This window comes from Dermacentor andersoni, chromosome 3, assembly GCF_023375885.2.
Source record: "Dermacentor andersoni chromosome 3, qqDerAnde1_hic_scaffold, whole genome shotgun sequence".
Classification (NCBI taxonomy): Eukaryota; Metazoa; Arthropoda; class Arachnida; order Ixodida; family Ixodidae; genus Dermacentor; species Dermacentor andersoni.
This window is the reverse complement of record NC_092816.1, coordinates 50,420,074-50,447,190: the sequence shown is the minus strand read 5'-3', so window position 1 is coordinate 50,447,190 and position 27,117 is coordinate 50,420,074. Positions and strand designations below refer to the sequence as shown.

Sequence of the window (27,117 nt, the reverse complement as noted above, 5' to 3'; positions counted from 1 at the left end):
GGTAGTACAAGACCCAATGCTTCTCTGCCTGGCTGCTGCATCTGAGCTAGAAATGATAGAAATGCGACGTTGGTGTTACAAGATCGAGAAGTCACGGAAATTGGAAGGAAGGAAGGAAGGAAATCAACTTTATTCAGGTCCTGCAGGCCACGAGAGCTTTGGGCTCTCATGGAGTGGGCGTCTCCCACGACGGAACCGGGAGGTTGAGTTTCCTGGCGGCGTCGTGGACCTGCTGGACGGCCCAGAGTTGGGGAGCGAGTTCTTCGCTCCGGATTGCCTCTTCAAACTTGCGCTTGTCCTGTTCGTAGTTTACGTGAGCTTGCGAGCACGGCCAGAGTAAATGATAAACGTTAAGGGATGTATTGCAATTGGTGCAATAAGACTTGTCGTAGAGCTCAGGCATGTAATGGTGTAATCTGTTTTGAGTGGGGTATGTGTCTGTTTGTAGCATTCTGAGTGTAACCGCTTGAGCTCGAGTGAGCGTGCGGTGTGGCGTGCTATATTGTCTGCGTTGTAGGTAGTAGTGTTTAGTGACTTCGTTGTATGTAGTGGGCGCGTCCTTATTCTCCGAGTGGTCGGGTGAAGCCGCGCGGTCTGTGAGCGGGCGCGCAGCCTCGTGTGCCGCCTCGTTAAGGTTGGGGACGTCGCCGAGCTTTGGTCCTAAGTGTGCCGGGAACCAGTATATGAAGTGTTTCTTAATCTCTTTCTTTGAAACAATTTTGAGAGCCTGTGCGCAGACCGTGCCCTTCTGGAAAGCTCTGATAGCGGCTATGGAGTCGCTGTAGATATGGGAAAGATTGTCGTCGGTGAGCGCAACAGCGATCGCAACCTGTTCGGCCTGTTCAGGCTTCCTTGCAATTACCGTGGCTGCATATCTTGTGGATCCGCGGCCGTCCACAACCGCCACTGCGAAAGCTTTGTTTCCCGTGTATGCCGCCGCGTCCACAAAAGCTGAGCGTTCACGGTTCGCCAAGGCTTGGTTAAGAAGGAATTGTCCTCTCGCTTGTCGTCTGCCCCTGTTGTTTTCGGGGTGTACGTTTCTGGGTATAGGGCGGACCGTGATCCTGGCGCGTATGTCCCGTGGGAGGTCCGCAAAGTCTTTTTCTATGTCTCCTTGTGCAAAGCCTAGCTTCTCTAGGATCGTGCGCCCCGGAGGCGTCGTCGAAAGCCTAGCAAGCTGGGCGCGCTGCTGGGCTTCGGCAATTTCTTCCAGGGTGTTGTGCATGCCCAGGTGCCCCAGCTTCTCGTTGCTGGTGCTGGTTGGAATGCCGAGGGCTTGCTTGGTGACCTTTCTGATTTGGGCATTCAGTCTGTCTCTTTCGGATCGTGTCCAATTGAGCATTGCCGCAACGTATGCGAAGTGACAGGTGACGAACGCGTGTATGAGTTTGATGAGGTTATGTTCCTTGAGGCCCCTGTGTCTATTGGCAATTCTTCTGATGAGCCCAATAGCGTTGTTGGTTTTGGTGATGAGCTTCTGAACCGTAGAGGCATTGACGTCTTTAGTCTCTACGATCATACCCAGGACTCTGATTTTGTCGACGCACGGTATGGCGTGTCCCGAAGTGGTTCGTACGATAATTTCTTGATTATAGTCGAAGTCTGACGAGTATGGCCTGCGGCCTTTCTGCGTGGGTCTGCGTACGAGCAGCTCCGACTTGGTAGGCGAGCATCTGAGTCCTGTGGGAATTAGAAATTCTTCTATGGCGTTCACTGCTTCTTGCAAGATGTCCTGCACCATGCCCGGGGTTCCTTTGGACACCCACATGGTGATGTCATCTGCGTATATGGTATGCTCGAGCCCGTGGATCTGCCCTAGTTTCTCAGCAAGTCCCGCCATGGCAAGGTTGAAAAGCATAGGGGAGATGACCGAGCCTTGGGGGGTGCCCCTGCTCCCCAGCGAGAGCGTCTCCGTGGAGAGGTCGGCAAATCGGAGCGTAGCCGTCCTGTTATCCAAGAATGACTTGACGTACGAGTGGAACCTAGCTCCGAGGTTGAGTTCGGAAATGGTGTCCACAATGTATTGGTGAGAGAGGTTATCGAACGCTTTCTCTAGATCCAACCCAAGAATGGCCTTGGCGTTTCTAATGGGGTCATCAATGATTTGGTGCTTGATTAAAATCATGGTGTCTTGAGTTGATAGACCGGGTCTAAATCCGATGAGGGTGTGTGGTAACAGTCCCTTGGTTTCGAGGAATCTGGAGATTCTGTTTTGAATGGCGTGTTCCGCCGCCTTACCCACGCATGATGTCAGTGATATAGGTCTGAGGTTCTCGACGCCCGAGGGCTTGTTGGGCTTTGGAATGAGAACCGTGGTGGCGTTCTTCCATTCCGGTGGAAGAATTGGAAGGGGACCATAGCGCTATACTCGTGAGGCAATGTATAAGGCAGCTCTCTCTTCAGTGGCGACTCATCGTGGTTTGTATACCTATGCAACGCTTCCTGTTCCCTCTGATACTAGGTCCCGCCTAGTATAAGAGGCCCCTGCTTCAGCGTAAGAGCTGACTGCGCTCGATTAGAAAATTGTATTTGACTCTATTCACGCTATCACAATGCCTCTATTCATATTGTCGCAACGCAAGTCACCCTTAGACGCGGCGTCTTATCGTCCCATTGCTCTTGGCACTTATCCAGAAAAGGTGACGGAGAAAATGGTGCTGACACGTCTAGAGTGGTATCTATAACATTGTGCTCTTCTGTAGACAACGTGAGGCTATGGAGATTGTCACCGGCTGTGTCCCTGCAGGTGAAAGGCGCTTACAACAACGTAACTCATCGAGCCATCCTTGACGCCTTCGGCGATATCGACCTGGTTGACCTAGTTTTTCGATGGATACTCAGCTACTTGAAGGACAGGTCATTCTTTGCGCAAACAGAAGATGGTGTTTCATCACAACACAACACCTACCGTAGCGTACCACAAGGCGAAGTCTTGAGCCTCACTCTATTTAACCTCGTGCTCATCAACCTGGTTCACTCCCTTCTGCAATCCGACCACGTGTCAGTCTGCGCAGAGGATATATACATTTGGGCATGTGGAGTGACGCGTTCCCAGGTTCGCGCCGGAAACCAAAAAAACCTTAACTTCGGTTGTCTTCGAGCACAAGGTCGGAAGGTGTCCTCCGAGAAGTGCTCTATGGTTGTTTTCACGAGCAGAGCAATGAGACCCTACGTCGTCAGAATTAATGGGCAGGCAATCACCTACGAGAAGACGGACTGCTTTCTTGGAGTGATGACAGATCGGGACCTCTGCCGGAGTTATCATGTCTCTTGCCTGAAAAAGAAGCTAGCCATGACAATAACCCATGCCCTCAGTTTTCTCGCGGGGAAGTCATCGAATGCGTCTGTGAGAGTGATGCTCCAATTCTATAACACATTGTTCCAGGGTATCCTGCGTCATAGCCTGCCTGTACTGGGTAGGACCGGTAAGACCAACCTCCGTGCCCTCCAGTCTGTGCAAGTCCAAGCTCTACGGATATATTTTGTCCTTTACAGCTTTGCATCCACGACAGCAACAACAGCCATCGCGCATGACCACCCCATCAATGCTTGCGTTCGAGTCGACGATTTAAGGATGCACATCACGCAGTTCACCCGGCTTCCATCGCATCATCTCGCCTCTCTTCCTGCCGCTAGAGTTCGTTCAGCGTTTAGCAGGATTATCGCCGCCAACTGTGGAACTTTATCGGCAAACATCACGCCTGCAGCACGACCATCTTTACCGCCGTGGTGCCTGCATCTGCTTCAAGCCCTTCTTGTCATTCCCGGCATCAAAAAGAAAACGGAGATATTATCCATCGCTCTAAAACAAACCGTACTTTTATTCCTACACGAGAAGCACACAAAACGCCTCCCCGATTACGTGGACGGTTCTGTTTCCTACAAGAGCTCGGCTGGAGTAGTAGCGATTCCCGCGAAATATACCATCGTTCAGTTCCAGAAGTCTCACATTACATCATCGACGGCAGCAGAACACGAAGCTGTCCGTGCTGCTCTGTAGTTTGTAGCTCGCGAATCATGACAGTCATGGTCGGTCTTCTGTGACTCGAAGGCACCTTCCGGCGTCTGCTTTTCCTGTTCATTCACGGACCTAACGTGCAGTTAGTCGCAGACGTCCGACTAGTTCACCATCACACTGCCAGTGAATACGGGGTCATTGCGAAATTTCTAACTACAGTGCAGATGACGGTGCCTGATCAGGACGCGACGGTGCCCACTGTGTATTGTCCCATAGTAGTGACGCTGAAGAAAGCAGCAAAACTGTGAGTGACAAAACTATCGTTTTATTGGGCGAACTTGTGCCCACAAAAGCAAGTTACACTTAAAGCACAACGACAAGGGCGAACACAGTCGGCGATCGTCGAAAATCTCATCTGCCGGTCAAGCGCGTCGGCTTTTATGCATGAGTCGTCGAAGGCTCCAGAGTAATCACTGGTGGCATATTTAGCGCCAGCAAACAAGGACGTAAGGGAGACGACAACACAATGCGCTACAAGGAGACGTAAGGGAGACGACAACATTGTGTTGTCGTCTCCCTGACGTCCTTGTTTGCTGGCGCTAAATATGCTTTCAATTTACCAACACGCCCAACAAATGGCAATCACTGGTGCCCGCGTGTCTTCTAGAAAGTTCTACACAATCCGCGTCGCACACGCAGTCAGATTACACAAGCTTCGATGGCAATAGACAGCAGATAGAACTATCGATAACATTCGAGAAACTTCCGATACATGCGGGTGCGTCCCGCGCTGAGTGATAACGGTAAAAAGTGGTCAGCCGAAAAAGATAAACAAGTACACGTGCCAATATCAATACCACTGTCGAAAACAGGTCCAGCCACAAGGTTTCGCTCGCTCCACGAGAGCTTACACGTATTCTGCGGAACACGATGAATTTACCAATACACGTCTCCACAGATTGGATCCACGCCTACAACTCAATCCTCCACCAGGCATACCACGAGCGGAAGCAACACTTCTGTGCCGTCTGTGGCTCGGCGTGGCATTCACGAACGCTTGTTCCTTCAGCATTGTAATGGCCAACAGCCTGGCTTACGACAAATGTGGCTGTAAGGAGGCGATCAAGCACCTTGTGTGTGACTCTCCCCTTAACAATGTCGCTGGAAAAGTGCTCGCGTTCACGCTCGAAAAATTGGATGATCGCGCTTTCACGGAGGAAGAAGTTCTAAGACGCTGGTCCCGACAGGGTTCGGCACTCGAGGCCTTAAATGCTCTGCTCAGGTTCTTAAGGACTTCTCCATTGTGCGACTGACTTTGAAAGTTGAATCGCGTTATTGTGTGGATTTCTTTTTCACTTTATTTTTTTATCCCTTTCTATCTCCTTTCATTTCCATTAGCCCTTTCCCAAGCAGAAGCACAGCCAGTCGGTACTTACAGCGGCTAACCACCCTGCCTTTCCTTCTATTTTTCGTCCTTCTTTTTCAGTCCTGAGTATAGTGCAGTTAGAACTAGGTGAATTTTTGACCAACAGATGGACCCTATACACCCCTCTCACGTGACGTCTAGGACGGAGATTTTTCACACAGCTGGAACCCGAATATGGCACCCCCGATGAGGTCAGTGATACATATTATCACACGCGCATCGTCTTCGTTTTTGACAGTGACGATTTTTCGCTGGATTATCACTGCTATCGATTTATTCTTTATTCAGACTTACCCCGCTGTGTCCAAGGACGTTTAAGCAGGGGGCGTTGCAACTGGGGAAAAAACACAGGCCTTCAATAATACAGCACACTCGGGCACAAATCAATCGATTACACTCTGTTACAGTTTGAGAAAAAAAAAAGGAATTCGCATATCGTGTGCTATAGGCACAAGATCTGCCTGTGATGCTGTCGTGCTGTGACGCCTCTATGCTCACGTAGATTCTCGGCGTGCTAGTGCTAATGCCCTAAGATATAGGCTATATATATATACATATATATATATATATATATATATATATATATATATATATATATATATATATATATATATATATATATTGCATTCCGCTCCATTGAAACGAGGCCGCCATGGTTGGTGATCAACCCGACTTGCGTGACATTGTTCCTTTTCATCGATATCTATGTGCGTACATGATGGCGCTAAAGACATGCTGCACTAATCAAAGCAGCTTGACCATGCCGGAAAGTGTTTGGAAAGTGCTTCATTTGGACAGAAGCTATGTATTCTGTTTTAAAGAGCCCGACCACTTCATCTGCCCTCTAATATGGCACGGAGTGGGATGAAAGGGGAGACAATGAGCACCGCGTACGTCGCCAAGCCAGCACTTCTGTAGCGTAGACTGCTGGGAAACACGAGAAAGGTAGGAGTGCAAGTGTACAGGCTTTTTTTTTCTTTTTGCGAAGGTTTGCGGACATTGCTGAAGGAGATATCGTGCACTTTGCACATATTTCTGCTAGCGAGAGAAGTGATGGATGCATGCGGCGTTGACAGCTCATCTAACACCGGAAGGAGACGCCCAAGCGCCGCGGCGACCGGTCTATACCACGACTGACAGTGATGAGGTCACGTGATCGCACCACAGCCAGCTTTGTATATTAAGATGCAGTTTTAACTACATGTCATTTCGGCCGCCCTTGCCTAGGCGCACGCTATTTGGCTCCGACAGTAGATAGATTTAGATTAGGGGGATGCAAGCGATGGGGCCCCCTAGCGCTTGCGTCACCCTAACCTAAAGCTCTCTATTCGCACGCACGCACCGTCTGCGCATGCCCAGTGCCGTGGTCCCAAACACTAGCGGGCCCATAACGCTTGCGCACCACTAATCTAAAATTATCTATTAGCACGCACGCACGCGTGCTCAGGCAGGCCTTTTTTCGGTACCACCGACGCATAGCGAACTGCGTGGTGATGATGACCATTTATCGGCATACCCTTCGAAACGGGGCAGCGACAAGTAGTCACCCAGCCTGCTTAAGCTAACCAGGTATTCTGTCGTTAATTATCAATCTATTATTTTGCCTATGTCTCTTAATTATCTCTTCCCTAAAACATTTACACCTACCTTACATAGCTGCCTGTGCCTGTAACGCATCTGGTCTTATCAATTTCGTTTGTCCTTATTTCCACTAATACTCGAAGGATCTCTTGCTTATTTTGACTGCTGACTGATTGCTGCTTCCAGCCCCTTTAATTCAAGCGCTTGTGGAAGACGGACGTTTTCTACAGGTCTCGCTGGATGAATACCTTCGCACTCCATTAGGATGTGCGGAGTTGTCTCCAGATTTTTGTTGCGTCAGCACATTCTTCACCTTGTTGCGAAAATTTGTTCCGGTATGTTTTTGCCCTTAGGCAACCAGCTAGGGCCTCAAATAGCAATGTACTGCTCTTTGTGTTATTGTAAAATTTTTCCTTTCTAATTTCTTTGTTCCCATTCTTGTAAATCTCCATGGTCTTCTTTATTTTATGGGAACTCGGGCATCGGAGCCAGCTGTCGAAGAAGTGGAGGACAAAGTGACTCGTGAGCGCGAGCAGTGGTTCGAGGCTTGGCTGCGCGCTCCTGGACACGGCCGGCCAGGACTGGGGCCTGCTGGGCGTGGACCGAGGGACCATGCCGTTCTCACAGTTTCCATCCGTTGAATTCAATTTACTGTCTATATTTCTCTAACTTTCTTTTGTATAACTCCTGGTTATGAACTACACGCTCGATTATCCTAAACTTCGTTGCCAGCTTTCTTGACCTCTTCTTTCATTCTGCGTCCATGATATTGATGTGCACATATCTGTGCACTTTAACCACCCATTTATTTTCGTCCATATTCCTTAGTGTTTCTTCAAAACTAATTTGGATCTGCGCTTTTCGGACTTCAAACAAGCTCATGTCTCACTGTACTTCCTCATTTGTGGTTTTATCCTGGGCCCCCAAGGTCAACCGGCCTACCGACTCTTGCTTAACTTCCAACGTCAAGATGCCTAATTTAAGCCCAGAATGACGTTTACAAACGTTAACACTGGCATCATTACTCATCTCCAGATTCCTCGAACCACGTCATACTTATTCTAACTGCTGAGTGCCCTATGTTTAGTTATTGCTGCATTCCGCTGCCCCTTCAATCTTACATAATCATGGTGGATGCTCAAGGAGGTATTTCAAACGTTTATGTTTCCTTCCAGGTATTTAAACTGCAGAGTGCAACAGAAATATCTCACAGCAGCGTCGATGGCAGCCTTGATCATATCCGGCGGCGGCGCTGTATGGCGGGTCTGAGCGCGACCGCGCGGGCTCTATCTTGAAACCGATCTGCTATGCGCGCACCGAGGGCTGATAGCTTTGTTAGCGCTGTGTTCTCGCCGCTTAGTTCGCGTTGAAGTGAGAGGCAGAGCGAACGTCGAAATTCGCTCAGCGCTCGCTGTTGCAGCCGCTCTTCCTCACGTCGCAGTTATGACCCCGAGTTTCGCCTTTCGGGCGAAACTGCGACTTTATGTCGTAACGATTGAGGAGACATAAGTAAGAAATTGCTACCTTCAGTGTGTATAAAGTTTTCCTTTAGGTGCAACAAACCTCATCAAATTCGGTGCACTGGCTGCCGATTAAAAAAAAATATTCTTCGTTCTGATCTATTTAGAAGGGAGCTAAAGCTTCCTCTTAAAGCAGTAGTGAAGTTAACAATCGCCTTCCAATACAAATCAGGTTGTTACCCATTAAACAGTAAGGCCGACGATAATGTTTTTTGATATGATTGATCTATGGAAGGGAGACCACTTTGGAACGCCGTAAGCTGATGGTTCGTCTTCGTGTGTCTACCGATTAGCGGGGGGGGGGGGGGGAGATTAGAGGAGGGGGAGACCCTCCTCTAATCTCTCCGACGTTGGTTTACATGCAGCAATGCTTTAGACACAACTTGGTCGTGGTTGACACGCAGATAATTTTGCCTGGCATTGGCCCTGTCGCCCATACAGTGGTCAAGGGGATGTGGCGTATATATTAACTGTATGTAATAGTTACGATCGCAAACGCATGCAAAAGTGATGACTACGTGAAATAGCACATGAAGTACACTAAAACAAGAATACAATGCATGCTTGAAACAAGCACAGCTTACATTTATGCGGTAGTTACACGGCATCACCTGGTAAGCTTTTGGACGTGTCAGCTTCAAATGTGTGGCAACATGGGCGTTTTCGATGAACCACGTGGGCTAAGCCTATGAAAAAGACAGGGTGGTTTAGGCCCAGCCGCCGACCTAGCGGGCATCTTTAAATCTGACAGATGACGTAAGAATGATGTGTACACTTTGCAAACATTGGAAGTCTTAGTTATCTATCAAGTTTTGTGCTTAACATATTATATGGAGTTGTTAAAAAAATTACGCAAAATTATACATTCGCGTCGCAGTCACGTGGAAGGAATGCGGCAGTAGCGTATAGTGTAATTGCGAGCGTAGAAGAATGAAAGGAACGCGACACTGACTATCGGAACACGCGACGACCTTTAGAGACCTTTTTGTTTATATCTTTGCGCAAGTACGCAGTATTTTTCCTGCAGCGACAATCACGTGCACAACTTGACGCCTAAACTCGAAAAACAGAAAATCAGGAAGCTCTCGTTTTGTTACAACTCTTGTCCAGCTTCCCGCAGCGTTGACTAACGCTTGACTGTCGAAACGAAAGCCTAAACAATGTCTAGCACAGCCGAAGCGCCTTAATCGCGACAGATTATGGTTTACGAGCGCGCCTGATGTGACCTGTGAATTTCCAAGCGAGAGTGACGTAACAAATGCCGTCCTTAGTAAAGAACTTGCGCATACAATTCTGGAATGACGGCTGTCACTGTCAATAATTAATATTGCATGAGAGAACGTGAATTGCTGCTACAGGGAGGAGGAAGGGGAGGGGAGCGGGGCGGGGGGGGGTTCGATGCCATCTACTATCGTATTTGAACAGTGTCGCGAGCGAGATGTGCGCTTCGCGTAGTAGTGAAAGAAAAACGAACTGCAAAATAATGAAAAAAAGAAGAATGATGGAGAATTAAAGCAGCTTTCACAGGATGTCCTTTTTTTCCTAGAACAATGCGGGAGTGGAATGGACTACCATCGTCAGGGGTTGATGTAATATCGGATGACGCATATTATGCCTTGTTGGATTGATGCGACCATACTTCCGTTTTTTTTTTTTTTTTGCATGCGAATTGTGTATATAATTCTTTGACCATTGTGCTGACTATTCGTACTGTATTGTTCATTTGTAAGTCATATTGCACGAATGCCCTTGATGTTCTGTGTCCCCCCCTGTAATGCCTGTAAAGGTGCTGTGGGTATTGAATAAATAAATAAATAAATAAATAAATAAATAAATAAATAAATAAATAAATAAATAAATAAATGTACCTGTCAATGTAAGTGACGCAGCAGGCTGGAAAAATAGAACCTCGTGCAATTCGAAATAGAAAGACCGCGTGAGTAATACTGAGACATTAGAGCGAAAGGAGAGAAAGAAAGAACGTGCTTCATGACTGGCGACTAGAAAAGAAGGCATCCAATAAGCTGAAAAATCACTACAGAGCTCACACCGCTATAACCTTGCAAAGTTTCGAAGCTAATGTTTTTATGATTGTCTCCGAGATCTCGGGCCCGCGGTTCCTACAACTGCATGCTTTCCGGATTTCCGAGGTCTTACTGACAGCCTTGTACGCGCCAAGAATGCCGATAGTGAGAAAAACACGAGAGGACAGGCAGCGAGATTTTAAAGATAACCGCAATGGAATTTTCCCCTTTGGCTGTATTAGTTATTCATGAGTAGCATAGACAATTGAAACTACTTCTTGGCTAAGCTGCCGGGCTCAACTTCGCCTTTAAGTCGATGGATTACCGCTGCGAAGGCTAGCCAAACGCACGTGTAACACCGGTATAAAAGCTTCCAACATTCGGACTGATCGAAGTGGCAGTTCTGCGCATTGAAGTAGGCACAGCTTGACCCTTCCTATGATACTTCCTGTTGATTTTTTCTGTTACTTTCCTTTCATTTATTTCTTTTTTCTTTCGTAAAGGACGTTTTCGTTTCCCTACCTCTCCGGGTTCCGCGTGGGTCGATACTGCTGGCTTTCCCGCTGAGAGAGCGGTACGTTTGCGCTCATGGCGACATTCACAAGCACTCTACCTAATTATTAGCCAAAGACGTTTCAACGGGCTGCGACTTGGCTTGCACCGCTATATACTTCGTGTATCTACGAAGAGCGGACCAGAGAGAAAAGCAATGCACTTAACCGCAGATTCGACGCGCCTGGAACGCACGCTTCTTCTCTTCGTGGAGTCCTCACTATACGTGGCCTTCCCATAGCACTCTCACAACACAAATCACTTGCTAGGAAGGCTCTTCTTTTAGATACGAATGTGTAGTTGCGTCACTCCCTGCTCCGTATGCTACAGTTACAGCTTCCCGGCAACTCGAGCTTATGCAACCGTAATTTTTACCGGGAAACGTTTGCGGCAGATGCTATGCGCGAAGGCCAGCTTTCTGGTTCTTCTTTGTTCTTTCCCCCGCACGGCCGGCGCCGCCGCTGCCGCGGATGAGCGGAGGCGAGCGCCGTCTGCTGGTGCTGCAAGGAACCCAGCGGCGCATGCGGCGCGTCCTTCCCGAGCTTTGCCTACGGACGCGATAGACCCATTGGGAGGTAGAGCTATACAGCTTTCGCTGCAAAAAATGTCCCCCATTGGCCGCCCTGTTCATGAGTGGCACTAGCTAACACTTCGAGGACAATATATGACACTCCATGTACAAATACCCAAGGAAGTCGACGAGGCACAGCCGCCGTTGTTGCTCAATTGGTAGAGCATCGCTGGCGTGACCCACAGGCCGTGGGTTAGACTCTCAACCGGTGGCAAGTGGTCTTTTCGTCCACCGTCAATTCGATTCTCCTTATTATGGCTTGTTCTCTAGTGACTTCGTGCGCATAGCTCTAACAAAAATCGAGCTCCTCAGTTCCTCCTCTCCACCGCTTATCGCTCACAGCAGCCTACGATACCGTACATTTCGAAAGAAGTGCTTCATACAAAACGTATTTACAAAAGGAAACAATCAACATTGGGACAGCAAGAAATTACATTCTGAAATTGATTTATTTGGTTTGCGACTCGTCTGCGTAGATTTAGGTCCACGTCTAAGGACACCAGATGGTCAAAAGTAAACCCAAAGCCCTCCACAGCCGCCCCTCTCATAGCCCAAGGGTTATTTTTTTAAACGTTAAACCGGGAGAATGAAGTTGTCCCTTTTTTTTTGTTCACGTACCTTAAAAGTCCATTACAGTCATTACATAGGGGGTCGAAAAAACACAAAGACGGAACGTTATACATAGCAGCGCAAGTAAAAAGGAAGAAAACTTTCGCGCAAAGCGGATGTACTGATAAAGTAAAAAACGCAGCCAGACTGACAACTTCGCTAGTATTAGATGACACATGGGTAAGTTTTTTTCTATAATGTATGCAGTTTGCAGTATTCCTAATGATATGGTAATGTACAACAGACTTCTTTCAATGTGCATCAGATGGTACAGGACTCCACCTGAACTCTACACGTGTAATGATCGGTCGCTTAAAAAGGTATATGTGCAATTTACCAATTTTTCCTTCTTTTTTTGTTGTAGAACTGTCATTAAATTTAGCACTCACAGCTGGAAGTGACTACGCCTCTGCCTTTGGTAAAATGTGGTTCATTTCCGTCCTTTTGCAACGTATATATATAAGCTCGTTGAATAAGCCGTAGTTCATACGAGAACGTACAGCTTGACATTAAAATTTTTCTTTTACGCCAACCTCGCCGACTCAATATCAGAGTTGCTTCATATAGGCTCTCGGATGAAGCTAACTGTATGCTCATTACTCTCCATGAGGGCAGTCATGTAGGCTCTCTACTTATCGTTCGGGTGCCTCGATGCCACGAGAGGCGAGCACCCCCTGTGGTGAACGCCGCAAATTGAACAATAAGACTGCCACCTGGTGGAGTGTTTCAGCAGTAGCTCCAAAGCGGGTGGAGCGCGAGGTTCAAGATGGTTTACGTGTACCGTGGTTGATTTTAAAACCGAAAAAGGAAATAATACAAAAAAAATTTAAGTTTTGATGCACGTGTTAGCACTTATGTGAAAGCGAAGCTTCAGCGAAGCGGGTAATTAGATGTTACGCTACTAACGGCGATGCGTGTTTACTTTCACTCTATGCGACCTGTCAAATTGTGTGTTATATTTATGTTTATCTGCCACAACGGGTCACGAGTTTAATCTCGCGCGAATTTCGCGTTTATAGCAGTAGCGCCGCTCACCAGCTATGCCGAAATGCAAGCATCGAATCTCGCGGAGTGTGAACGTTACGCAGCGATGTGACGAGCACGCCGACGATGCGTGATAATTGACGAGAGAAGAATGGTGAGGAGCGGTACACGCGAATGGAGTACGGGGCAAATATGCAGCTACATTTAAGCATTCTGTACGTCTGGTGTTAGAGTGAGACATACCCATAATGCATTAAAGTGGAAAGCTGGGCGAGTTGACACGCATTCGGGATGCGTGTCAAAACAGCGCGAACAAAACGGCGGACGGGGCGAAAGAAACACAGGACGAGCGCTTAATAACAGGCACTTGTGAGAAGTCGATGAAATTGACGAAAAACTCGAGGAGTCAGGAGGCCGAAACAAAAAAGCAGGAATAAGAATATCATCATCATCATCATCACCATCATCATCATCATCATTCTGTTGTATGTCCACTGCAGGACGATGGCCTCTTCCTGCGATCTCCAATTACCCCTGTCCTGCGCCAACCGATTATAGTTGTACCCTATGCACACCGCCTGACCCATGGCCTCAAGAACGTTGCAGGTCGTCGTGGGGTGCAGGTTGTCTTTGCGGCTCCTGGAAAATTGAGGGCTGTTTTTCCGGCGGTCGAAAGGCGAGCAAGTGGAGCTGAACGTAATTCTAATGTAAGGCGCAAAGTGAGTGATGTTAATAAATATGTAGGTTGCAGTACCAATGTGGTGTACTCTTTCCCGCTCAAGCGCGGGCGAGTGTGGATAGGACAAACGGGCCGGTGCATCAATGTAAGACTTAGGGAGCATGAATTGTCCTTGGACAAGAATGATTATGCACATGTGTCTGCGCATTGCCAAAAAATGCAAGTGTAATGATGATGAAGCAACATTTGCTGGGCCCGAAATAAATCGGTGGTGCACGCAGGCACCAGTTGGGGTGGTTCCCTAGTTACGGGACCCATATAAGCCTCTGCTCAAAGAGACAACAATTTTGTATAAGCATACTGATGTATCCACTAGATTAGTCGCGGAGGCAGCCCATGCACACAGAGCGGAAGGGCACGTGGTGTTTTAACCAACCTTCGATTACGCCTTCTCAGCTGGAGTTAATGCACCTAGATAGCTCGATACGGTAACAGATGCCCCGTATCCACATGGCCTGGTTGTGCTTTCCTCGTTTTGCCATGCGATCACCTGTCTCTTATATTCATTGGTGTGTGTTTCAGTAAACTTAACTCTGGGGCAGCGCTCGTCCTGTGTTACTTCACTCCGTGCGTCGCTTTATTCGTGCTGCTACCATCATGAAGGACAATACCCATTCTGGAGGATAGGCCAAGAGTATACGCACAGCCAGTGGCACAATCTGAATTGTTACACCCAAGAAAAATCATGAAGAGCAAAGAATGTGTTGAATGGCATGCGCTAATCCATGTATATATGTGTGCTTTGGAAGCACCCACGAGCCGACATTTTATCTTCAAGCGGCAGCGCAAGACAACAAAGACAGAAAGTAGGGAAGGCACAGGACAGCGCTGAACTCGCAACTAACTTTTTTTAAAAGGCTTACACTGACTTAAGTACTACCACCTATACTCTGGTGGCCTGCCGTCGATGGCATTGTTATCTGTGCGCAGGCAAAACGCCTGCACAGAAAATGACGCCATTGATGGGGGAGCACGAGCATATTTGTCCAAAGGTGCGTTATTAGTATTATACTTTGCTTTAGTTCACAGTCACATTAATTATGGCATTGTTTCCTGGGAAACCACATAATACACTCATATCACGTCTATTTAGCACTCACAAAACCAAGCAATGCGCATTATCACTAACAGCAGGTTTTTCACGGTTGCTACTCTATTACTTCGTGAAAATAACATCCTTGATGTAACGAACTTGTTCAACTATCATCTAATAATTATGTTTTATAAATTACTTATTAAACAGCATACGCATTCACTGAGTCCAGGTACTCGTCAATAATAATAATACCAGGTTTCCACGTAACTCCAATATTCTACTGACCATGACTCATTCTAACTATGGAAAACTCACATCATTCGCTGCTATAACACTGTGGAATGGTTTACCCAACACCATTAAATCTTCATCCGTTCATGCATTCAATCACGCCCTTAAGCTTTCTTACATGTATAAATAACTAAGTGTACATCATTCATTACACTACATTTGCCATTCGTATATATTTAGATTTTTTTATGCAATATAGGCTTGTACACTGACAATTATTTTTGTTTGTTTAATTTTTCTATGTTGTATTTTTCTAGATTGTATTCGTTTCTAGCTTGCTCAGCTTTCATACGTCTCTCCAATGTTATTATTAAACGAGGGTGCCGCTGCAGTCTTTGACTTTGGGACCCTAATCTGTATATGGTCTCTCACTATTCATTGTATTTAAAGAATAATAAACTGAAACTCAAACTGAAAAAGTTGACCCATGAGAAAAGAAAATACGCTTTGTATTCTTCTTTTCTTTTCGGATCGAACTTCCCTTAGAAATCACCCTTGGCAGATAGCGCTTTTCCTCCTTTTCAGGTGAATTTCTGAAAAAAAAAGGGGGACCTTTCATGAATGTGAAATTATAATAACCACCAGATAATTAAAAAGATTCACTATTTATACCTTCATCATCTTCCAGTTTAGGCCACATGATGCAATAGCGAAACTGAGGCTTAGTTCACGAATGTTCTGGGGCCGAATTCATAAAGCTTTTCGTTTCTAAGGGATCATTACCATTGGTTAGCCGCATTCGCTAATGTTAAATGTCCAGCATTTCTTCATTTCTTTCTTTCCTTCCTTAATTCATTCTTTCTTTCATCTGCTTCTTTTTCTGGAAGAAGAGGTCTATTCACACTAGCAGCTTCGTTGATCAATATCAAGTGGTTTTGGCAAGAGTACCGCGCCGCGCCCTTGTTGTCGTTTTTTTTTTCTTTTTCTCGTGCGATAAGCTCTGTAGAGATACATTTCAAATGACAGAAACTTTTCCAAGATTGTATAGCTAAATCTATCTGAACTTACGAATGGAAGTTAGGCAAATAATCAAACGTACACTCAGAGTGAAAAGATTGTGGAACGCAGGTTCCACGAGAAACTCAGATTTTGGCCCATGCTTTTTTTTTTTTTTTTGCTTGCGGCTATAGTAAAACAATGCAAGGATACGTTGTTTGCGCATACCCTAGTAGAGGTACCAAGTCAAATCACAGCTGTGTGGCTGCAGGTATTTTGCTTTCTCTCAGAATTGAGCATCCCGTAAACTTATCACGTCAACTGTACACGGTAAAAATAAAAAAAAAAAAAATAAGCGCTTTCAGTCACCGCCTTGTCAATAATGATCAGAATCTTCAATAATGTTTGATAAATTGTGACACTTTATCAGCAGACTGGGCCGATGGAGGCCATGCTCTGCGAATGACACTCATCTCGGAGACCAAAGTCGGGAAAGCTTGAAGGGGGGATTTACCTGGCTATACGATAGCTATTTAGCGGCATGGCCAGCCTGACATCCCATCGAGGAAACGCGCTTGCATAATTTTAGATAATTAATGTGAGCAATCTTAACCTTATCCTGTCGTACACGACCTCCGGCATCTCCATGGTTTTGTGCGGGGCTATCGCATGCTGTTGTAGATTCTAAAGCCGACTGTTAAACTTGTGAGTCAGCAATAAGGCATTCTATCCAAAGCGTGAGACTTTCGCAGAAACAGTCTACTCGATTGAGAAAAAAAAAACGTTATTGATGACGGAATTTATAAATAAATTCTTGTGGCGCAACCACCTCTATAAGCGGCCGGGAGCGGCACCCGAGTACGGCGACATCATTAGGATGTCATCAACTCATCATGCTATTGATTTGCAATGATTCGATTATATTGTATCTCTCTTCATTGCAGTAAATGTTCATTCAATGCAATAGCATCAAACTGAGCCGCCGGTGTTGTTTGTATAACATGACCCGATCCTGTAGATTTTGCTTGCCCGACGACATGTGGGCGCCCCAAGCGGGTTATTGTGTTCAAAGGACCTTGATGGGGCCTTATCGCAAGGCTTTCGAATGCGGTAGCATTTCAACGAACAAAAACTTGGCCTTGGGATCTCTGTGACGTATAGCCTCTGCAGGAGCAAACGGTGAGGAAGGGTGAGCCGTAACGAGCCACGTGACAGCCACGTGACGGCTGCGGTTACGCGGCAGGGCGCAGGTACGGAAGGAAGGTCGCTTGCGGACGTCGATTGAGGCAACGAGAGTTTGTGTTGTCATTGTTGGCAGCGAAGCTCGCCTCGTGCAGGCAGCAGCCGTTCGCGATATCTTAGTTTCTATTATTCCCGATATTGATGCACCAATATGAAATCAAATTCTTGCGGCAGAACGCTCCCTACTAGATGAAGGGCCCGAACGGGCTTCTGGTTACTGACTCAGTCAAATATTTCAAGGTTCGAAGAACCCGCATGGGTTCCGAAATGTATGAACTTCTGACTCCGTGCACATAAGCCTTTGTGATTTTTTTTTTAAATGCTGCCTGACTGGAAGAGTTTTCTTGGATCCTTGACTATCAGAACGCTCCCTAGACGGCGCTTTACAACTTCCAGCAAGATCCGTACGAAACGTCGACCCCTCAGAAGCGCTGGAATTCAAAGCAAATGGAAGATTATTAAGCGGTTAGCAGTAGAGACAAGCTACAGACGTTTTAGAGTATTGGTTAAAAAGAAAAGAAGGGAAGAGATTGATAAAAGGAGAGTCATTAAATGTACAGGTAACTGTAACTGTACAATACAGCGGTAGAGGCTTCAATCAAGAAAATAAAAGATCAAGAAGAACCAGGCTAAATTGCAGACTGTTGTAGATGTAATAAAACCTGATTAGATGAAGCAGGCTAGCTAGGTGGCTATTTGTAGCCGCCCCTGTTCAAAGGGGGTGCCAATAATAATAATCATCGTCGTCGTCACGTGTAATAGATCTTTCCAGTGGGGCTTGGCGAAGGTGCCTCTATCGAGGCGCGTTACGATTCACACCCGGTTCCTCGTGCAAGGGTCTGTGATGACGTAATTCCGCCACGCAAGTGTTGCAGCAAGCCAGCAGAAGACCGAGTCACACAATCACAGCTTCTGCGGCGGAACCATCATGAAAGCGTGGGTCTTCTGATCGCAATGTTCGTATAGCGCGGAATGCTTTAGGTGCCCGTGGCAGCTATACACTATTATAAAGGAATGAAGAGCGTTACGTCGTGAAGATGCGCCGGAACTGCGGTCGAAGTTTGTGCCATACATTGACAAACCACACACACACACACACACACACACACACACACACACACACACACACACACACACACACACACACACACACACACACACACACACACACACGCACACACACACACACACACACACACGCACACGCACACGCACACACACACGCACACGCACACACACACACACACACACACACACGCACACACACGCACACACACACACACGCACACACACACACACACACGCACACACGCACATATATATATATATATATATATATATATATATAATGAATAAGAAGAGTACGACGTACGTTCAATAAGCACAGTATATTTGACTGACGTTGCGGCTGGTGGACCAGCCTTTGTCAAAGTGTATGGAACTGTCAACGTTAGAGTCGTCTGCTCCCTTTCGCCTGTTATTATGCATGTTTGTTTGTAAACATGCGGCTTTATGTATGGTGGCCGTTACATACAATTGTATGGTGTACGCGACAGTAGATGCCCACCCTTACTTTTCATTCTGAACAAGGGTCCCCCTGCTCCTTCTTAATTTACTGACGAAAGGAGTACTACACTGACATATAGTTTCAAAGTTATAGAAAGTGTACCACGTGTCTCTTGCACGTATGAGGATGACACATAAGCAAATTAGAAATGCCCGGAAAACGCTTCGAAGATATCTTTATTAGATACTATATAGTCGGCGGTTCTGGAACGCTGGACCCGGTCTCGTCGCCATTATCGTAGCGTCCCGATCACTGAGCAAAATTTACTGGCCGCGTCAGCCGTATAGGCTATGTGTGCGGACGTTCCTAATGAACGAATAAACAAGAATACGGCGCGTGTTCCTTGTGGCAGCTGTCGCTGGTACCAGCCGCACCGATCACGGGAACGGCACATGGAGCCAGTGTGTCTAGCCTAAGTACCGAAACTGGTTCACATGCAAACAGGTATAAGAGCAAACTACTTAGATTGCTCGGAAGCTTGCAACAATTCCTTCTGGGGTTGACAGCGCTTTGACGTTTGTTTAGAGCGCAACATAGGACGAGTCGCAAATGTCGCGTCAGCGTACTCGCTGGAATCAAGTTCGCCCATAGTTTCTTACTCACCTGCCGCATCGTCAAAGAGGAACCGGACGCGGAGCTGCTTCCGTTACGCTCGGTGCGGCCAGGACTCGTCTCGCGGGCCACCTCGACGGACTGATACTGACCCGTTGCCCGCGGAAGCGCCTTCGATGACGACAGCGATGTACGCAGCAAACTCTGGCGTTCCAGCTTCTGCGGCGTGGCGACTGGCTGCGGCTGCGGCGGCGGCGGCGGCGGCAGTGGCGCTTTTCGGCGAACGACGTCGTCGCACCTGGCCACGTCGTGGGGCTCTTTTTCTTCGTCAAAGGGTCCGGGCCGGTTGGGCTGCGGTTAGGCATACGCCCGTATCGTCACGCCGGCCCAGCTCGACGCACGACGCAAGAAGGCGGAGGATGGATAGCCTGTGGGGCTAACGCAGTGCCTTTGCAAAGGCTCCGCGCGGAAGTACTATAGGGTATAACGTGGCGCACCGCAGCTACACGGCGGCAGCGGCGGCAGCAGCTTGTGTGCGCGCGGCCGATCGGTCGTTCGTGCCACTTCGCCGAACGAACCTCACGAGCTTTGGATATATAGACAAAAAAAAAGAAAGAAAGAACGAAAGAGAGAAAGAAATGCACGCCCGCACACTCACGTTTCTCGAGCACGCAACTATAGCGTTTTGGTCCGAAAATAAAAAATAAAAACAAATAAATCGTGCGCGGCAACAGCTGCGCCGGAGTCGCGCGGCACTCCATTGCGACTGGATTTGCCCTCTCTGTGGTTCGCACGCGCTCGCGCGGGTTGTTCGCTGGCGTTCCCGTCACGCTGACTGCGGGCCTACGGGGTGCACGTCGAGGCACATTTGACGTTCGGGAAGAAATTAATGGCGCCGCGACGTCGAACTCTTGAAAAAGACCGAATCGCTTCGCCGGGGAAGGTGCCTGACGTCGTTACAAGCGTTGTGACATGTATGTAAAGTGGGCTAGATGAGTGAAAAAGCTGCATCTCCGAAAGCTGCGGTCGCTCAAGTATCGCATGGATAGGGTTGATTTATTGATTGGTTGATTGACGGACGAACTAGTTCAAGAGACAGCGTGCAAGTCAATGAGAGTGAGAGAGAGAGACAGACAGAGAGAGAGAGAGAGAGAGAAAGAGAGAGAGAGAGGGGGGTCTACTAAACCCGTAAGTGACTAAGGGTCCGCGAACGGGTTGGCTTGCGAGTGAGTTAGTGTGTGAAAGAACAAGGCATGTGACATCAAGCCTGTGCACTAGCATCTATATAGAATTGAGGGAGTGAGTGATTAAGCGACTCAGTGACTGGTTAACTGAGGGAATGGTTATATAATTGGCTGAGTGAGTGAGTGGATGATGAGGGAGTAAGTGAAGAGTGGTTGACACGTGAGTGCAGGACGTCACCACAAGTGCTTCGCGCCTACTCCCACCTTGAATTTTTCGCCTCTGATGTGCTGCCTCAGCTGCCAGACGTTTTCGTAGCGCTTACTCGGGCATGCTTGCAACTCGTTTATAAATGCGAATCACAGATAAACGTTGACTGAACTCTGCGCTCGCTCTGTGAACAGCTGTGACATGCTCGGTCGGCTGTGTTGCCCTAGCGACGTCCCTCAGATAGTGAGAGAACATTAAATGGGTGTACGAGGAAGGGCGCTGATATGCAGCTTGTGTAAGTCTCCCTGACACTCGAGCCAAAACGCCAACAGCTGCGCCTTCCACGCTGTTTCGCATGGCCGCGGACCTCTCCTATTGAAGCTTTTTGGTAATGTTCCCCGACACTCTTGCTTTAATGTTGCACTCTACGCGTTAAGCAGAGAGGCCAAAGCCACACTCTGCTCCTGTATGGAGCTCGCGAATGCTTAGCAGAATGTGATTAACGAATAATTCCCTTTCTGTGCGTGGAAACTAAGGCTGTCAAACAGAACCCGACAACTCAAAACCAGGGAGGTCCGATACCAACTTCTCCGGGAGCCACAGCGGCGGCACTTCACTGAGGAACGTTGCATCCTTTGCTTGGAGAAAAGGAAGCATATCTGAAGAGTTGTTCATTGCTGTCCTCAGCCTGCCTTGTAATGCCTCGTCGTTCCTTTATGGCCGAAGGCAGGTTTCGTGCATATTCACGAAAGAAAACGGCAGCTCGTGAATGCCGGAGCTTCCTAATATACGGGTCAGTTTCAAGGCATTGTTAGCTATGTTTCCGTATTTGCTTTTAACCTAGGTTCGTATAAAACTGACGGAATACCACGCCTTTTAGCTCGCGTGAACACGGCAAAGATAAACCTATTTGTGCTGATCTCGATTTGCCTAAGCAGAAAGTTTTTTCGCGGGTTGGGCGGACCCCCTTAAGGGTTCGGGATCGAAAAGTCAAAGGGCAGGAGGGGAGAGGAGATAGCGCCTGGGTCCGTTGAATTCTTCAATGACGATTCTAAAATGACAGCAGTGGTGGGTGCTTGACTATTTGACCAAAGCTGTGGTGGGAGAAGGGGTGCCCAGAGACCTTCACAAATCTCTCTAAGGACCCCATTTTGAGATGAGAACTCACATAAACAATCCAGAAATCGGTGTAGGTTATACACGATATAATTTGACAGCTCAACGGTTCAATAAGCTTTCTCGTATTTCGGATGCGCTTGAGAAGATCATTTACTTTTTCTAACGCTTATTGAGGTACACCTTGACCAAAATGTTCTTTCTTTGATTAAAGTTTTCTGCAAGGTCGTTCATGGTGTCAGAGTTGTAAGACGATCTCACCGCTGGCATCCAGTTGTAAGGTTTGTAGTCGAGCATGAACTATGTGGTAGCTGGCCCATGCCGTCGTCCAACTCACCCACCCTTGGGACGTGGTTGTAGGGAGGTACTTGCTCGTATCGAGAACTAGAAGTACAGGATTTATTTACATAATCACATTAAAACATGAGATACATTTCACAAGTCTAGCATGACTCCCAAATGTAGCCCGAAAGACGAAGCATACAGCACACGAGCTCCAAGCACCCAGCACGAAGCACACTCGCATACGTACTTCGGATTCCCAGAACCCACCGAGTTGAGCGGTCCTCGTAGCCAGATTGTCACGCCTGACCCCAACCGGCGCCTCTTAATTCCAGAGCTGACTTCCCCGGTAGTCGCCACGAGTGTCAGCAGACTGTGACGAATCCTGGGGCCCGAGGAAACTCACCACAAAACACCCTTTGTTAGGGAAGCTCTCTTGCTGCAAATAGACCATGAAGGCCGCGGAAAATCAACCAACACTTCACGGTCCGCCAAACGTGGCCAGCCCTGCTGGCGTCGCCGACTCTCCGAAGGAGGTGCTTGGTGGATTAACGCTGCCGAGTTCTCCAGTTCTCCGAACGAAGTTCATGGTCGGTTAGCGCTGTCGTCGTCGTCGGTTCTTTGAAGGATGCCACCCCCGTGGGTCGATCGAAACAACTGCAGTGGGCTGAGATGGGTTTGCAGAGCAGTACTCCTGCAGGCCGATCGTAACAACGGTACGTAGTCACTAACAATCCTTCCTTTTGTGCGCCTACAACGTCTGGCGTTCCACAGGGGTCTGTACTTGGGACCTTGCTCTTTCTTATAGTTATTAATGACTGACCCGACGATGTTCAGTTTTCTTATATTAAATTATTTGCAGACGATTATGTAACCCACCACAAAATCAGTAGCCCTGATGACTTGACAGTGACCTTGACAGAATTTCTTCGTGGTGTAATAACTGGCGTATGAATGTAAATGCTAACAAATGTAAATCTATGCAAGTATTTACACCAGTACTAACGTGCTTCCTTATTTCATCTGTGGTACCACTGGAGCCTGTTGACCTTTACAAGTATCTTGGGCTTTACATCACCAGTTACCTTACATTGAGCGTACACAATGAATACATGGTTAACAATGCCAATTGTGCACCAGGACACCTACGCCATCACTTTAATACTGTACCGAGTGAACTTAAACTAACCCTCTGGAAAACACTTTTTCGCTCTAGTCTAGCGTTTGCTTCGGCAATATGGGAGCCTTCTCAATCTGCTGATACTACTCTAATTCTCAGTATACCGTACTTCTAATACAACTTATTGAATGTGTTGAAAATCATGCTTCTCGTTTTATATTGTCTAATTATTCTCGTTATGCCAGTGCTGCGTCTATGAAACTTACCCTCAGTCTACATGAACTCTCATCCCGTCGTAAAAGTGCACGTCTGTGTCTTTTTCATAAAATCTACAATTTCAACACCACTCTAAATGAACAACTTATAGCGCGTCCGTCATACGTGTCATCCCATTGTGATCACAAACTTAAAGTTGGTGTACCGTCATGTCGAACAAAGTTGTACCAGGATCAGTTTATTCCAAGGACAAATCTGGATTCGGAGCAGCCGTCTGCTTCTATCGCCACTATTCCGGACAATGCTAGTTTGAAAACAGCCGTAAACAACACGATTTGTCAAATATTTATTGTTGCTTATATTAATGTAATGTTGCTTACATTAATATTAATGTTGTTAAATACATCGTTCATGTATACCACTCCTTTCTGTAATGTCTTCAGACTTGGAAAGTATTTTAATAAATAAGTAAATTAAATAACCGGTGCATTTGCCAACTTCTTTTTGTGAAAAAGTCCCACATCGGTATAAGTACCAATCACGAATATTCGCCGCGCACCTACGATTCGTAAACGGATTTATAGAGAGAGAATCATCATCATCATCATCATCAGCCTGGTTACGCCCACTGCAGGGCAAAGGCCTCTCACATACTTCTACAACTACCCCGGTCATGTACTAATTGTGGCGATGTTGTCCCTGCAGACTTGTTATCTCATCCGCCCACCTAACCTAAAATAACCGAACATCGAGTACACTGGGACGCTATGCTTGAGACCTTACAAAAGAAAGTCCTCCCACATGTGTCACTTCAACACCTTGTGTGTCTGGAAGGATCTGCTTAACCGCAAGTAAGATTTATGCCTTCTTGTAGAATTTCTAAGAGACACTGAAATGTTCGACAGATGGTGAATACCCCAGTGACAGTGAAAAATACAAACTCAGGAGGAGCAGTTGCCGGCCTCGATCTCCGGGCTAAACTCGCCTGCAGCTACAACCCACCACCACCACGGTGGAACACGACAAAATTTACAAACACTCGTCTCATACTTTGGATCCGAATCTACAGCTCCGTCTTTCGCCAGAGATGTCACGAGCTGAAGAAGCGCTTCTGTGAGTTTTTGCAGCTTGGCGTGGCCTTCGTAAAAGCCTATTCATTTCGCATGCAGGGAATGGCCGCCAACTCTGCGACAACTGTGACTTCGAGGAGGGGAGTGCGCATCTCCTTTGTGAACTTTATCGATTCAGTGCGCCCTAGAAAAGAACTCCCAATTGCATTGGACTGACTATACAATGGGCCTATGGCGTAAGCGAAAACCTTCGGAGACTGGTCGAGACTATAGTGAGCAAAGAAGGCGTTCAACGCGTTCTTGCGCTTCTTGAGGAGAAATTGAATGAGTGATAGACTATGAGAAGTGCCGTGGGCTACATCGTGCCGATGTTGAGTTTTTTTTATTCTTCCTTTCTTTTTCTCCCGTGTGTCGTTCTCTATTCCTTCATTCTTTTTCCCCTTATCCCAGCACAGGTTAGCCAGCTGGTCTATGTACTGGCTAACCTCCCTGTCTTTCCCCCTCTTCCTTCCTTCCTTCCTTCCTTCCTTCCTTCCTTCCTTCCTTCCATGTCCACTGTGCCACAAAACACTAATACACGCGCACACACGAAAGTTATTGTTCGAGTAGTCCTGAAAGCAAACACTCCGAAGCGATTTACAAACCGAATCAGTCAACTTGGTGCCTGCAAGGGAATACCGTGGAGCACACTGAAATGATGCTACTTCGATCGATTCACCGTCGACTTACGGCAGGCACTCATGTCCATAGAGGTCTAACGTTGTTCAGCTAGCTCGGGACACGTGTAGAGAACCACGGCTGCTTTCTTTATGTGCGCTCGCATACGCACGACGCACTTGCGCGAGGAGCTATGCTTGGTAGCACAAGTCCCTTGCGCTATCTTTCAAGCTTTCACCAGTCTCGGTCGCACTTTCCAGCTGCTCGCCATCTCACGCCGTGGAAGCCCATGCCAGTGTATATCGCCGGTGGCAAGAATGACAGCTATGCAGGGCAGGTGCAGTTGCGGCGAAAGGGCATCAAGCGAATCTAGATTAAAATAGGTACGGCGGAAAACCAAGTGAAGCATCAGCGAATAGTTGGGTCTAGAATTCTTGCGAAGCGTTTGTTGTTGAATTTTCTGTGTTGACTCTTGCATTTCAAAAACGAGATGGCAGCTTCATTTTTTTTTTCGAAATTCCGGTTTGGTACGACCTGCAAGCGAAGCGCGCAAGAAAGTCGTTAGTGTACAAGTGGAGCTTATCATGGACTTAAAACCCCATTATCGCCTCACGGGTTTACACCTCTGCACCACATATTGTTCTCTCTCTATTTTGTTTCTATTTTACATAGGACGATTTGGGGAGACTGAGGTGGAAAGCACTTCGGTTACTCCATTTCTCTATTTCGTCTAGGAGAAAGAAAAATTATACAAAACATTAATAATGGCGATGAAGTCGAGTGTCTGATGGAATCCCATCTGGTCGAGGAAGATCACAGTGAGTAATACGTGCAGCGCTGACTGCGGTCAAATGTATTCAGTCGAAAGAGGTTTCAGCTCCCCGATGGGAGCATTGTTTACAATCCTGTGACAATAAATAGTAGCGATAATAACAAACTGATAAAGGTAACGACGGCGCAACTCAGAGTAGAGTTGACGTCTACCCAGGCCGTCAACCGAGTGATCTAACAGGCGTACACTTTTCAGTCCTCATTCGTTGATGCAAAGAGTACTCCACAATAATGCCTGCGTGATAAGTCTAAACGCAAAACTCATTTCAAATTCCGTCCACAATACAGAGAAGTGAGTCACTTCCAGCACAACTCTGCGGGAGTACTTATCACAAACGCGGATCTGTGAGTGATAAGCCTATCGCTTATCAGGGATGACGGCACTTCGTTTCCGTGTGGCACCGTCAAAGATGCGGACGTACAGTGAAACCGATGCCTAGAGCCGCGGCCGCCCAGCCCACTTCGCCACGGTCCGCACGCACAGTTATTTTGCTCGGAGCACGGCTGAGAGCGCTGTAATAGGACAGCGCATGAGCGTAGTCACATGGTTCATAGTTCGTGGGCTTTCTTTAAAAGCCGAAAAGTAAAAATCACCACGCAGCATGTAAGTTGCCACAAAAAGTTCAGTCTGTTTCTGAATCCACTCTACAATATCACGAAACGCCCTTGGCCCTAAAGTGAATATTAAAAATCTTGCATAATGGATCTTGGTTAATTAAACTGATTCAGCGGAATATAAAAAATCTACTCTAAGGAGCGCTAGTTGGCAGCAAACGATATGTCGTTGGTTTCATTCAACTGCAGTTAACCATTTCTTTTAATCCTCGGCTCAAGTTATGTGAAAC

At 47.1% G+C, this 27,117-nt stretch overlaps 1 protein-coding gene across 1 annotated transcript in view; it reads right to left on the bottom strand.

The window, feature by feature from the left end:
• LOC126548330 (cationic amino acid transporter 4-like) overlaps nt 1-20,621 on the bottom strand; it is a 146,680-nt gene extending 126,059 nt beyond the window's left edge. Inside the window, exon 1 of the mRNA XM_050196508.3 lies at nt 19,640-20,621. Coding sequence (XP_050052465.1) covers nt 19,640-19,648 — 9 coding nt within the window. The 5' untranslated portion in view covers nt 19,649-20,621. The remainder of the gene's footprint in view (nt 1-19,639) is intronic.
• Nucleotides 20,622-27,117: the final 6,496 nt, after the last annotated feature.